The sequence below is a fragment of the Phocoena sinus genome, chromosome 3, assembly GCF_008692025.1.
Source record: "Phocoena sinus isolate mPhoSin1 chromosome 3, mPhoSin1.pri, whole genome shotgun sequence".
Taxonomy (NCBI): Eukaryota; Metazoa; Chordata; class Mammalia; order Artiodactyla; family Phocoenidae; genus Phocoena; species Phocoena sinus.
In genome coordinates, this window is record NC_045765.1 from 74,171,063 (window position 1) to 74,185,266 (window position 14,204).

A 14,204-nucleotide genomic window follows, 5' to 3' on the forward strand; every position below is an offset into this window, starting at 1 on the left:
AAATAAACAAATGGGACCTAATGAAACTTAAAAGATTTTGCACAGGAAAGGAAACTACAAACAAGACGAAAATACAACCGTTAGATTGGGAGAAAATATTTGCAAATGAATCAACGGACAATGGATTAATCTCCAAAATATATAAATAGCTCATGCAGCTCAATATTAAAAAAACAAAAAACCCAATCCAAAAATAGGCAGAAGACCTAAATAGACATTTCTCCAAAGAAGACATACAGATGGCCAACAAGCACATGAAAAGCTGCTCAACATCACTAATTATTAAAGAAATGCAAATCAAAACTACAGTGAGATATCACCTCACACCAGTTAGAATGGGCATCATCAGAAAATCTACAAACAACAAATGCTGGAGAGGGTGTGTAGAAAAGAGAACCCTTTTGCACTGTTGGTGGGAATGTAAATTGATACAGCCACTATGGAGGACAGTATGGAGGTTCCTTAAAAAACTAAAAATAGAATTACCATATGACCAAGCAATCCCACTACTGGGCATATACCCAGAGAAAACCATAATTCAAAAATACACATGCAGGGGCTTCCCTGGTGGTGCAGTGGTTAAGAATCCGTCTGCCAGTGCAGGGGACACGGGTTCAAGCCCTGGTCCGGGAAGTTCCCACATGCCGCAGAGCAACTAAGCCTGTGTACCACAACTATTGAGCACACGTGCCACAACTACTGAAGCCTGTGTGCCTAGAGCCTGTGCTCTGCAACAAGTCCCTGCAATGAGAAGCCCATGCACCACAGCGAAGAGTAGCCCTTGCTCACCACAACTAAAGGAAGCCCGCGCACAGCAACGAAGACCCAATACAGACAAAAAAACAAAAACAAAACACATGCACCCCAATGTTCATTGCAGCACTATTTACAATAGCCAGGACATGGAAGCAACCTAAATGCCCATCGACAGATGAATGGATAAAGAAGATGTGGTACATATATACAATGGAATATTACTCAGCCATAAAAAGGAACGAAATTGGGTCATTTGTAGAGATGTGGATGGATCTAGAGACTGTTATACAGAGTGAAATGTCAGAAAGAGAAAAAACAATATCATATATTAACGCATATATGTGGAACCTAGAAAAATGGTACAGATGAACCGGTTTGCAGGGCAGAAATTGAGACACAGATGTAGAGAACAAATGTATGGACACCAAGTGGGGAAAGTGGCTGGGGTGGTGGTGGTGTGATGAATTGGGAGATTGGGATTGACATATATACACTAATATGTATAAAATGGATAACTAATGAGAACCTGCTGTATAAAAAAAAAATTACATAGAACTCTGCAGACACACACACAGACACGAATGCAGGTCAGAAAAAATGAACCTTATTTAGTGAAAACTAAACAAAATCATCATCTAATGCCAATGTCGATTCCTGGTTTTGCAATTGTACTACACCTATACAACAAGTCACCTTTGGACCAAGCTGGATGAAGGGTACAAGGGACCCTTTGCACTGTTTTTACAATGCATAATGACTCTATAATTATTTTTAAATGAAACATTTAAAAGAGAAAAAAAAAACAGAGGAAGAATCTTTGACCCTATCCAGTTTAGATTAGTCCCATACATGTTTGCAAATACTGCTCCCCTCAGGCAGAGTTGTGACCCCAGAATTCCTACCTTAGCGTCAGGCACTGTCAGACGAAAACACACATTCCTCACATGGAAGTACATCTACAGAAAATACTATCAGATGGCGAGGGAAAGAGGCAACCAAACTATGCTTCTTAGACTCACTGGTTTATCTCTCTTGTCTGATTTGCGTAACAGTTTTCACATCAACTTTGAATTTCAGGTTCTTCTCATAAAACTTTAATCTTCATATATGTTTAGAAAGATTTTCTTAAATATTATGAGACCCAACCAGAAGAATTAAAGGTAAGCTGTTAGGGTTAACACCTGTATTGAAATCACCATTGGAAAACGATTGAAAAGCTTAGGCTGTCTCAGATTCTGAACTCATTTTCTACTGACAGCGACCAGGAAGTCAGAGCTTCTCACCAAGATGGCAGCTTTCCTTTTCCTGAAGCTAAAAGGAACAAGAACCAACGTCCTATCAGTGGGATTGCTGTTCTTAAAGTCTGGGAGAAGAAAGTGTGGCAAACGCAACTTTAATGGAGATTAGAGAGGCCATCTTCCTTCTTGGCCTGCTAATTAATAAAAGCCAAACTTTTAGAACATAGTTCAAAACAAAGGATAGGTTTTTAAGCCATCAGTCATGTTTACATATTATTTATTCTTGGTTGAAATTGCATGGTTAGTCAAGAGATAGAGGAAACAAACTAAAACTTCAAAAGACCATTTTTTTGTAATCAGGAGAAATTTAAAAATCCTATCATGTTCTGAATGTAACCCAGTGAAAAGGAAAAGACCCCTATCTTGTCTAGAGCCACAGGGAAAGCCACTGGAGATGAAACACAGTCACGGTCTAAACCCCATACTAGGTAGGCTTCATCCTCAGGCTGTATTCCTGGGCCTGCTCCGTTCCTTTGCTGGTAAGAGGACATGCTGTTTGTTAATGCTTTGTCTCCAAGACTCAGACTTTGCTTTTTTAATTTATTTTATTTATTAATTTATTTTTGGCTGCATTGGGTCTTCGTTGCTGTGTGCTGGCTTTCACTAGTTGCAGTGAGCGGGGGCTACTCTTCGTTGCGGTGCACAGGCTTCTCATTGCGGTGGCTTCTCTTGTTGTGGAGCACGGGCTCTAGGCGCTCGGGCTTCAGTAGTTGTGGCACGTGGCCTCAGTAGCTCTAGAGCGCAGGCTCAATAGTTGTGGCACACGGGCTTAGTTGCTCCACGGCATGTGGGATTTTCCCAGACCAGGGCTCGAACATGTGTCCCCTGCACTGGCAGGCGGATTCTCAACCATTGCGCCACCAGGGAAGCCCTCAGACTATGTTAATGATTAGTGACAAGTGAGCAGACAGAACCAAATGTTGGGCAGGACCCAGTGAGACCTGGCTCAGTGGTGTGGCTGGAAAGAAACGTGGAAGGGCCATTCTCCCTGGGTCAGTTCAATCACGTATTTCTGCGTCCTGGCCTGAGGCCTCAGGGGACACAGATATACCTCACTGAGGACAAAGATATGAAACCAGAGTTCATCTAGCTTTGCAAGCTGACCTGCAATCTATTTCTGAAAGAAAAATGATTTAAAAATTCTTTCCTCTCCTATTTCCTTTCCTCTCCATAGCAGCACTATTTACAATAGCCAAGGCATGAAAACAACCTAAATGTCTACAGACAGATGAATGGATAAACAAGATGTGGTACATATATACGATGGAATACTACTCAGCCATAAAAAGAATGAAATAATGCCGTTTGCAGCAACGTGGATGGACCTAGAGATTATCATACTAAATGAAGCCAGAGAGAGACAAATATCATATGCCACTTATATGTAGAATCTAAAATATGACACAAATGAAACAGAAACAGACTCACAGACATTGAGAACAGACTCATGGTTGCCAAGGGGGAGGGGAGTGGAGGAGGGAAGGAGTGGGAGTTTGGGATTAGCAGATGCAAACCATTATATATAGAATGGATAAACAACAAGGTCCTACTGTATAGCACAGGGAACTCTATTCAATATCCTGGGATAAACCATAATGGAAAAGTATATGAAAAAGAATATTTATGTGTATAACTGAATGACTTTGCAGTACAGCAGAAATTAACACAACACTGTAAATCAACTATACTTCAATAAAGTTTAAAAAAAATCATTCCTGTTGCTATTTCTCAGATACTCCCAAGAATTAAAATATTAATTAAATGTAAATTAAAATATTACTTCTTAGTTTTCACTTAGATTCTTCCCCTCAGTATAGTTTGTAATCAATATTTTGCCACAGACTCACTTACAATCATTTTTATTTTGCATGAAAAAAATTTGGCCTGTAAGCATTTTTCTTTTACCTGTACACACACACACACACACACACACACACACACACTCACACACACACACGTACTTACCATTGATTTTGAAAGAGAAATCTGCCACTACTTTGAGCTTATTGCTTTTAAAGCATGCATTTTAAAGCCAGAAAGCCTATGTGAAGCTAACAAAGCCTTGGACACCCCTCATCCTGGGAATACCAATTTAGTAACTTACCTGTGCATTGTCAGTGTCCCACTACTCAGTAACTCCTCAGGTATAGGAACCAGGTATTATTGTGTAGTTCTTAAATGGAAAGGATTAATTTATTGGGCATAGATGGGACTCACGTCTTCACATGGACAAGAATGTTGTTATTAACAGGTCAGCCCATTTCATAATATTATTTCATTATATATACATATAAAACTATATAATGTTTATAAGTAAAAATGTATATAAATGCATATATATGTTCAGTCTGTAGTTAAAACAAACAATTCCATGAAGAACTCCAGACTCCTCAAGTATACTGGTGTCTCTTCTGGAGCCATGAGGGGAAAATGATATGGCACCTAATCTCCAAAGATGGCCCCCCAAAACCATTCATCCTAGAATTTGTGCCCTTGTGTAGTCCTTTCTAGACTAAATCAGAACTGGGCCTGCATGCAATAAAGGGATAACTCAGGGGGCTTGGGATGGTCAAACTCTGAACTTTCCAAAGAAAGGACTGATCTTTGACTGGATCCAGGGAGATAATCTCTAAGACCTTGGTATATTCTATCTGATAAGAGTGCCTTTGTATATCTAGGGGCTTAAGCCACAACCAGATAGTTTATATTAACTGTGATTTATGGTAAACACATGTTTTTATTCACCTGGGACTCTGGACCAACCTGTATCAGTTTGACCTCTGGAGGAAAGGGAGACTGAGTAACTAAGGTCAGTCACATGGGCATTCCATGCTTATGTGATGGACCCTTAATAAAAACCCTGAACAACAAGGCTCAGGTCAGCTTCCCTGGTTGGCCACACTTTGTATGCGTTATCACACATCATTGCTGAAACAATTAAGCGTTATCTGTAAAACTCTACTGGCACAGGACAGCTGGAAGCTTGCACCTGGTTTCTCTTGGACTCTGCTCTATGCTCCTGTTTCTTTTGCTGATTTTAACCTGTAACCTTTCACTGTAGTAAATCTTAACTGTGAGCATAATTGCTTTTCGGAGTTCTCTCCTTCCAGAGAAGCTTCAGACCTGAAGGCAGTCCTGAGGATCCTACACATAGCCTGTAACGTGCTTAAACCAGTAAAATGAGGCAGAAGTGACACTATGCCTCTTCTGGGCATATGCCTAAAGAAGGCCTGGAAACTTCTGCCCCTGCTCTTAGGGATGCCCTGAGTAACAGTAAGTAGAGACCCCAGCAAGAGGAAAGGACCAGACCCTTCAGGGGCACAGTCAAATCTCTGGAAGACATCAGTCCCAGCCACCATCTGACTGCAGCCACATAACACCCCAACAAAGGCGACTGCCCACTCAAGTCCGGTCAACTGACAGAACCATAATAAAATAGTTATTGTTTTAAACCACGACACTTTGGGGTGGCTTGTTAGGTAGCACTAGATAACTAAAACCAGCAGGAATGATAAAATAATTGAAGAGATTCAGAATTTAATTGGCTAAGAGATCATACATAAGTAACTGTCAGAAACTATTACTCAACCCAAAACAATTTTCTAAATTTAAAGCAAGAAACAATTTTTAAAGGGGACTAGGATTTAATAAAATTCTCTCAGACTGCAGAAGTCTACCGTTCATTTTATTTTGGGTTCAGGCTTATTTTCATAGCTTAGGTAAACAATACCTCACACAGGAATAGTCTTCAGGAGGTTTCAAAGCCCTTCATGTTTTGTTTAATTTTATCCTTAAATTGAGTCGGTAAGGTAGTTGATTTTATCCAAACTTTAGAGATAAGGCACGAGAGCTCCCTGGCAGACAAGGAACTGGAAACACTGTTTCAGCTGCTCCAGCGCACACCCTATGTACGGCTGCTGGGCTCCCCCTGGCCACCCTCAAATGAGTCCCCAAGAGGAAAAGATGCCAAGCTACTGACACACAGTGTTTGAAAATACTATGGGACATTTCCACTCATGGATTTCACTGCACGTTCTCCAGTGACTATTTCAGCAAGCTAAAAATGTGCCTCCTTGGTCATGAGAACACAAAAATCCATATGATTAGGGAACAGTAATAATGCTGGCACTTTTATCGAATCATCAGCAAGTCCTCTTCTAGGACATTAAATGTCTTATACATATTTGTAATTTGCTTGAAAACAAGCAAAACAAGTGGTCTTAGAAGAGAGCTGACAAGTCACTTAGGACGGGCTCTTGCTCGTCTGATAAAAGCCCACTTCCAGGAAAATGGAACCTGGGCTTCTTATAAAACGTCAATCATCCCAGATAATGGTGACCATCTAGGTAAGTAAACTCAAGAGTTTTCACTTCCATGCCTTGTGTTTATACCTCACATCAAGCAGTTTTAAATGACTTCATCCATCTGTAAGCTTTTAAATGGAAAAACCAAAGTACAAAGAAGTATATTGTTTTGGATCATTCTGCGAATCAAAACACATACTTTAAAAAATCAAATATTCTTTCCTTCTGTTAAGAACAAACCCCAAGTGCCTTATCAGCCACCTTATTCCACGAGGCAGAAATAACAATTATGCAGCTGCTCCTGGGGAAGGCAGAGAATTTCCTTGACCACCCATGAAGGAAGATGAGGGGCCTTATCCATTGGCTGGCTACTCTTACAAAGACTGCATGGAAATTTGGTGGACACAGAGCACAATGCTCTATACTTGAGAACATTTTCCAAGGCACAGATGTTTTTCTCTTAACTGTGAACGCTGGCTGACTTGTCTGTCTGTATCCTTTTTCAGGGCTCAGCAGACAGGATGTCTTTGGAGAGGTTTGTCCTCTATAACTCGGGGCTGATGTTCCTTGCTAGATGGAAAACACGTCTTTGGCTAGACAGACATGAATCAATATTACACAAAAATATTTCCATTTTGGGAAATTCACCAAGATAAAAGTGTCTTTCTGGCTCTGGGCACGCACAAGTAACCATCAGGACACCTCAGTAAAAGAGAAAATGGATTTTCAATAGTTTGCCATGAGAGTGATATGTGATTATAAGCTCCTACATATATTCCTACTGTCCTATTTTATATTTTTAAAATAAATTTATTTATTTATTTATTTTTGGCTGCATTAGGTCTTCGTTGCTCCACACGGGCTTTCTCTAGTTGCGGCAAGCGGGGGGCTACTCTTCATTGCGGTGGGCACACTCATTGCCGTGACTTCTCGTTACAGAGCATGGGCTCTAGGTGCACGGGCTTCAGTAGTTGTGGCGTATGGGCTCAGTAGCTGTGGTTCACGGGCTCAGTAGTTTGTGGCGCCCTGGCTCAGCTGCTCCGCAGCATGTGGGATCTTCCCGGACCACGGCTCAAACCTGTGTTCCCTGCATTGGCAGGCAGATTCTTAACTACTGTGCCACTAGGGAAGTCCCTACTGTCCTATTTTAGAAGGAAAAAGTTAACTCATTTTTCTGGTTAGTGCCTCAGTAATTTCATTAGGGGGTTTCTATAAAGACTTTAATTGAATCACAGTAAGGAAAATTATTTCAGAGCTAGGATAAAATTTTATCTGTCATAAACAGCACTGAGTACTAAAACCTGCTTTGAGTTTAACAAATTACATAGAAGCTTTACATCCATGAATGCAATAGACCAAGTAAAATGGTGATTTTTCAAACACTGCAAAGTTCAACTAATTTAGATAATGCCAGTTTGGAAATGCAAGATTGGCTAAAAATGTAAAAATATTATACATACTATTAACATGCTAATTTTGTTTTATGAGGATATTTTCATTTCCTAGCAATTAAATAGCACTTAACTTTTTATTACAAATATTTCATCATATGGATAGGCACACTCATCTTTCATTTATTATCTGTCAAGGTCAGTATGCTAAATTATAACTTAGGTGCTTTCATCAAGTATCCCAAGGATAAATTAAAATTCTCAGTAAAAATCCAATTGATATGTACAGAGCACAAAAAGTGTTATTTTAATCCTTTAGTGGGGAGGAACCCCAGAAAGTTTAATTTTTCTGTTTTTTAAGTATTAAGATCGTGGGAGAAAAAGAACTTTCCAGGTAATTATGAATAAGTGATACTGATATACAACACCAAAAAAAATGCATTATTTCTGTACCATTAAAGTTCCTAACACTTGTTCTTCTTTTAAACTAATTTTGAGTTCTATATGAAAGGTCTAATAAGCAGAAAAACACAAGACTATTTTTAAACTTACCTACTCAGATATTTCCAGCCTCTAAACCTGGAAAATAATGTTGCAGTTTTAAATCGATGCCATACCTTTTCTGGGGAACTGGTGAAGTGGTGAACTTCTGCTTGTCTTGGTTGCGTGCACACAGAGCGCCTTGTGCATCCACAGAAAGACCACCCGGGGGGAGAGGCACACTGTACTGCAGGGGTCAGTGTTCAAAGTCATCGTTAATTGGGAACACCTTGAATTGAAGTTCCAGAAGGGACAGAAATTTGAGCCATGAGATGCCCCCAAATTAGGAGCCATGTTGAAAACTTCGTAAGATGTCTTTGTATAAAACCATACCCAGATCTTTAGAGAATAGCTCAGACCTGTGTGATTTAAATACCTTCTAAAAGGCTACTATGTGAAAATCCATTTCAGAAGCACACTGCCCACTCTTCTCTGAACTAACGATGTTTCTAGAATTGCTTTTATATATACCATCATTAAATGAAAATAAGCTTTTCTTAATATCCTGGTTTTGACACAAGTGCTATGTGACCTCAAGCAAATTCCCTAATTTCCCTTGCCTTAGTTTCCTCATCTGTAAAACGGTGAAGGTTGTGGCGGGGATTAAATGAGTTACTGTGCCTGGCACATAATATCTACTCTGTAATGTCAGTTGTTAACACTAGTATTATCACTCGCCTATTATATTAACTCATAATGTTTGCAGAGAAGCCATCATCAAAAAATTTTAAAAACCAATTATAATACAATTCATGATTTTTTTCCAGAATGTAAAAAGACTCATTTTTTCATAAGACCCTAAAATGACTGTGAACTTGGCTCAAAATTATCTATCCTAAGCACATGTGCATTCTTTCCAGCTTTTCACCCCAAATAAATTCATGTACAAGGGGAGTCCTGTTGCATCAGAAATGAACTTGCTGATCAAGACTGTCACTGATCCTTCTGAGGCATGCCTTCCAGGTACAGGATTGGGGAGGAGATGGGTTCCCTCCAGAAGATGAATCTGAGAGAGGGAAGCAAATAGGCTTTCCTCCTTCAGGATATTCCTCACTGCCTTCCTTCTGTGTGAAATTAAGGACTGCTCTTCCCCTCCCCCATGCACATCTGACTGCTAGTCTGAAGGCACAACTCTATGATCCAAAAGGGCCCAGACTGATCTAAGTTTATCCCTAGGTCCTCTCTCTCTGGTTGGTCCTGTCTATAGCTAGAGATGAGCAAGAAGCACCCACCAACTGCCCGAGCACTGTCTTCCGCACTCCCTCTGCTGAGGGAATCTGGTAGAGTAGAATGCACCAGATCAGTAGCTTCCACAGAACACAGGTTAGGTTTTCCCAAGTGAGGAAAGCAGAGCTGGTAAAGAAAGGCTGCTAAACTAAATTTAGAAGCTATTTAGCAGGCTCTGAAGCTAGACAGATCAATTCTGCAATCACTATGCTATTGCTAACTTAATGTGGTCACTACCTGGGAAGTGAGGATAGTAATTTCAGTTCAAGTCCTGGTGTCAGGATTTAATATCAAACAGGGAGATACTCTTTGCCTCTGCTGCTTGACTCAGATAAGTACATGAGGGTCCCAGAGAAAGTTACCACCTCCTTTAGGCTGTAGTGGGTTAAAGAAGATCTCAACCTCTGGAATATTTAGTTGTAGGGCCTTTCCTGGTGAGCTATTATTTTAACATCAGTATTCTGGGAGGCAGGCAAATTCAAGGCAAAAGAGTACACTAAATCACAGACAGAGTGACATTGCAAATATTTAGCACTGGTGACTGAGTCTGTTACTTCCTAGGTGATACAGTTGGCCAGCAGGTTTCTTTTTTCTTTTTTTTTTTTTTTTACAAAATAAGCAAATGCTTACTTTATCATTCACACATAAAATTATATAGAAACAACACACAAACTGCTTGGAATGCAAATATTCTTTGGTTTACTCATCAAAATAGCAAATAACAAAATAGCAAAAACCTTATCAGTTAAATAAAAAAGTGACATTCTTTATTTACCTATCAAACCTTACTAAACATTGAAATTCATTCATTTTCATTCCCATGTTCTTCTGGCAATATCCTGTCTTCCCTTTTGCCTTTCATCCCCCTAAATTAAATTATTCTGATGGGCTCATCTCTTAAGGTAAAGATTGTTTTATCATTCTTAAAACCACTTACTTTTTATTGTCCCAATATCGGGAATGATCTAGATTTCCTCTTTGTCTCTTACATTTAAAACAGGTATGAAAAATGGAGATTCCATCAGCACATTTTCAAGATGACGTAAGTTAAGCCCTCAGCAAGCATTTCAAGGCAATGGTATGCCATTTTGGGGAATTTTCATGTTTTGGGAAGTATTACTGTTGGTACTGAAAAACAGGACTCGATTCCAGAAGCATAGTCTTATGTTAGACATTATTCATAATGTCAAATACAATTGGTTTCTACAATATTGATTTCAGAGAAGCAGTTTTCTATTTTTCTGAAGGTTCAATTTGACTGCCTTAATTCTTGAATCTTAATTCTTAATTAAGACGGAATTCTTGAATGTCAGTGATAAAGTCTTTAACAAAAGATTTTTTTAACAAAAGGTAAACGTGAAAATGGAATTGTTTCAAAAGGAGAAATGACAGTAAGAGAGAGCTCTTGGCTTTTTAAAAGAGGTACACATACATAGTAGGGAATAAAGGTGAATCAAAATACACAATTCTGTACATGACAGAAATATCCAATGTGCCACCAACATAACAACTGCCCTAAAAAAGATGTCTTGAGGTTTGGAGCCACACGTATCTTTCTTTATATAACTCTATATTTGCATCACGCAACCATACATCTTCCCGTGATCTGCTAACCGCTGGGAAGCTTTTTACCAGAATATTTGGCAATATGCTTTGCTTCAAATAAAACAAGCCTCATAAAACATTATCATTAATGTCTGACAACTGAATTGGGCAAAGTCTTTCTAAAATATGTGTAATCTTTAAAACATTATTTTTTTTCTTCATAAATCAGCAGTGCTCCATCTTCAAATAAATCATGAGCAGTCACAATCTCAACTCACATGCTCATATGTTCTCTTCATCTAACATTTTGTTGATGCCATCACACAGTTTTTGTAAGTGGGGTTTAAAACTTCCGAAGGGATTATACAAGGCAGCCAAGAAATCACAATCTGAAAAATGATCGAAGACATTATTAACCCGTCCATGTGACTTGGCGGTGAGGTGACGCTGGATGATCTGGTGGAGCATCTCTCTACACTCATTTAACAGCCTGGATAACACATTCCGGTCAAAGGTGAAATCCACCTGATGGAAACTGACCACGGTCATAGCAAGTTGATGAACTTTCTTCTTGAATTTCTCCATCAGCGCTAGCTCATCTTGGTTAAACTGATTATTCCTGTAAAGAATGGCCAGCTTGATGACTGTTTTGATGAGGTTTTTGATGATCTTCTCTGCCTCCTTCTTGTTCTGGGTGTACTCCTTGGTCACCCTGTAGAGCTCATCCAGCACTTCGCTGCTCGTGTCATCGATTAAGGTGGTAGCGACGGATTTGGACGCCATTTTACCCAAGATCTTCTTTTGTGCCTGAACGGCCAGGTTTTTGGAATTAAAGACATCTGTGGCCACTAAAAACAAAGGGGAGGAGGAGGATAAAAATTCAGTAAATATCAGCAAGAGAAGCAAATTAAAAATCTCACTGGAAGGAGTATTTTCCTTCCCATTTTCCCACTCTACGGCTTGCCTCCCATCTGCTGACATTAGTTTCTGTTCAGAAAAGAACTAAAATAATTTTCCTACATTTGGGGGAATTAGGTTCTCATTGGTGAAATTATGGGTGGTTGTGCATAATCTTTAAGGTTTTTTGGCAATTCAAGTGTTTTACACCTTCTGCTTTGTAGCCAATACATTGTTTAGAAGTTTAAGGGCTCTGGGGGTGGGGGTGGGGGTGGGGGAGGGATAAATCAGGAGCTTGGGATTAACATATACACTCCACTATATATAAAATAGATAACCAACAAGGACCTACTGTATAGCACAGGGAACTCTACTCAGTATTCCATAATAATATGGGAAAAAAATCTGAAAAAGAATTAATATATGTCTATGTATAACTGAGTCACTTTGCTGCACCTGGAACTAATACAACACTGTAAATCAACTATACTCCAATAAAATGCTAAAATTAAAAAAAAAAAAAACGAGTTAAAGGGCTCTGATTATAAAGATAGTATGTCTCAAGAGGCAGTAAGTTTTTATGTTATTTTTCCCTAGTTTTAATTTTATAAGGAATATAAAATCAACTCTACAATAGTTCTCTGAGCAACAGTAACCAAGAATGATTTATAGAAACCCATTTAAATGTAAGAGGAATAAATGACAAAGCAGTGATATTGAGTAAATTGACAAATTCATGGAAGCTAATCAAAAGGAAAGCCCTGCTTTATAGTCCAAAATTTGCAAAAAGTCAAATTTCCCAAGACATTGGTCAGCACTTACCAGTTTGATCAACCTAACCACCCTGAATTTCAACTCCCCAAAGCTGAGTGTTGGAAAGAAATATTCCTTGGAGAGCTTATTGTCACTTGCTATTTCTAATGAATGGCCATTGTGACCTTTAAATTTTTCTACGATTTGAGGAAAAAACCCTACTGTATGAACTAATGAAACGTGCCACATGAACAACATACTCTGGAAAAGCAGATGCTTAGAGTTCACTTTTGAACTCACTGATTAAATTATCATAATTTAATTAGACAGAGATTTAAGACACAAAAAATAAGAGCTGTATATATTAAATATTAATGAGACCCTACGTGATGCTCTTAACTTACAGCCAGTCAGTGAAGATGCTCAATAAATGTTCATTCCCTAAACCAAGTTTAGTTTTTCTCCAAAATCCTCTCCCACTCTGTGTATACTGCTTCACTACAACTGTGCTTTCTCCCTCTTCTCCTAGGTGCCTGGGCGTTGGAAAGCAGTCATTCAGTAATGAAAGATGAAAGGCTTAAAAATACAGATATGTAGGAATGAGTCAGGGCATCATTGATATTATTAGAAATAATTATGAAATTATTTCTAGTTTGGACAGGTTAGCAACATTAGAAAACAAAAAGGTAGCCGCTCCCAAATCCAGGCTGGGAAGGTACATAAGAGATTAACTCCCTCAATGTGGAACTGCCATGTCAGATTTGAAATTTGGGCCAAAGTAGCTCATGGTATATAGTACAGGTAGCCGCCAAGTGATTCCTAATGACCAGGATGTCATGCAGAACTGTACACGGCCATACACCCTGCAAGAAAATCTTGATCGAACTAGAAATGGTGCCCTCACAAATGTTGATATTTAAACTTGTGAAACATGAACTGAAACTGCAGAAGAACTGAAATTGATTTTGAGAAAGAAAAGTGAAAGAGCACGAGAAATAGCCAACTTGACAAAGAAAGTTTCCAAGCTTTTTAATACTTCCATCATTTAAGCAGCAATCCATTTCTATTCCTACTCTTCAATAGTTTGCAAGAGTGTATGGCTTTACACTAAAGAATTTATGTCAAAATGAACGGCACACGTGTAGTTATTTAATATTAATATTACCATATTAAGACCAGGGACCATCTTCCATGACTCAACTTAAGACACAGACCTCTACAAATAATAAACCTTATTTATATAGGAAGGGATACCCCCAAATTTTCAGATACACAGTAACTAGGATTTCAGGAATTTATTTTATATAAAGTTGAAAGTTTATTGTTTTTAATTGATTAGAGTGTGACACAGTCTACAAACATCCCATCTGGGATTTACTGCAATGCCTATTAAATGGCGATACCGTACATTGTGAAATAATCGAAATCAGAGGGAGATGGGTTCGAAAGATTCCCCTGTGCTCCTTTTTCCAAGGCTGGACTTGCAAGTTCAT

At 38.9% G+C, this 14,204-nt stretch overlaps 1 protein-coding gene across 4 annotated transcripts in view; it reads right to left on the reverse strand.

Annotated features, from left to right (window-relative positions):
* Nucleotides 1-10,189: 10,189 nt before the first annotated feature.
* Nucleotides 10,190-14,204, reverse strand: part of TNFAIP8 (TNF alpha induced protein 8) — a 122,802-nt gene continuing 118,787 nt past the window's right edge. For all 4 annotated transcript variants that reach the window (XM_032625916.1, XM_032625915.1, XM_032625914.1 and 1 more), the window contains exon 2: nucleotides 10,190-11,909. In XM_032625916.1, the coding sequence (XP_032481807.1) occupies nucleotides 11,344-11,909 (566 nt within the window). In that variant the 3' untranslated portion in view covers nucleotides 10,190-11,343. The remainder of the gene's footprint in view (nucleotides 11,910-14,204) is intronic.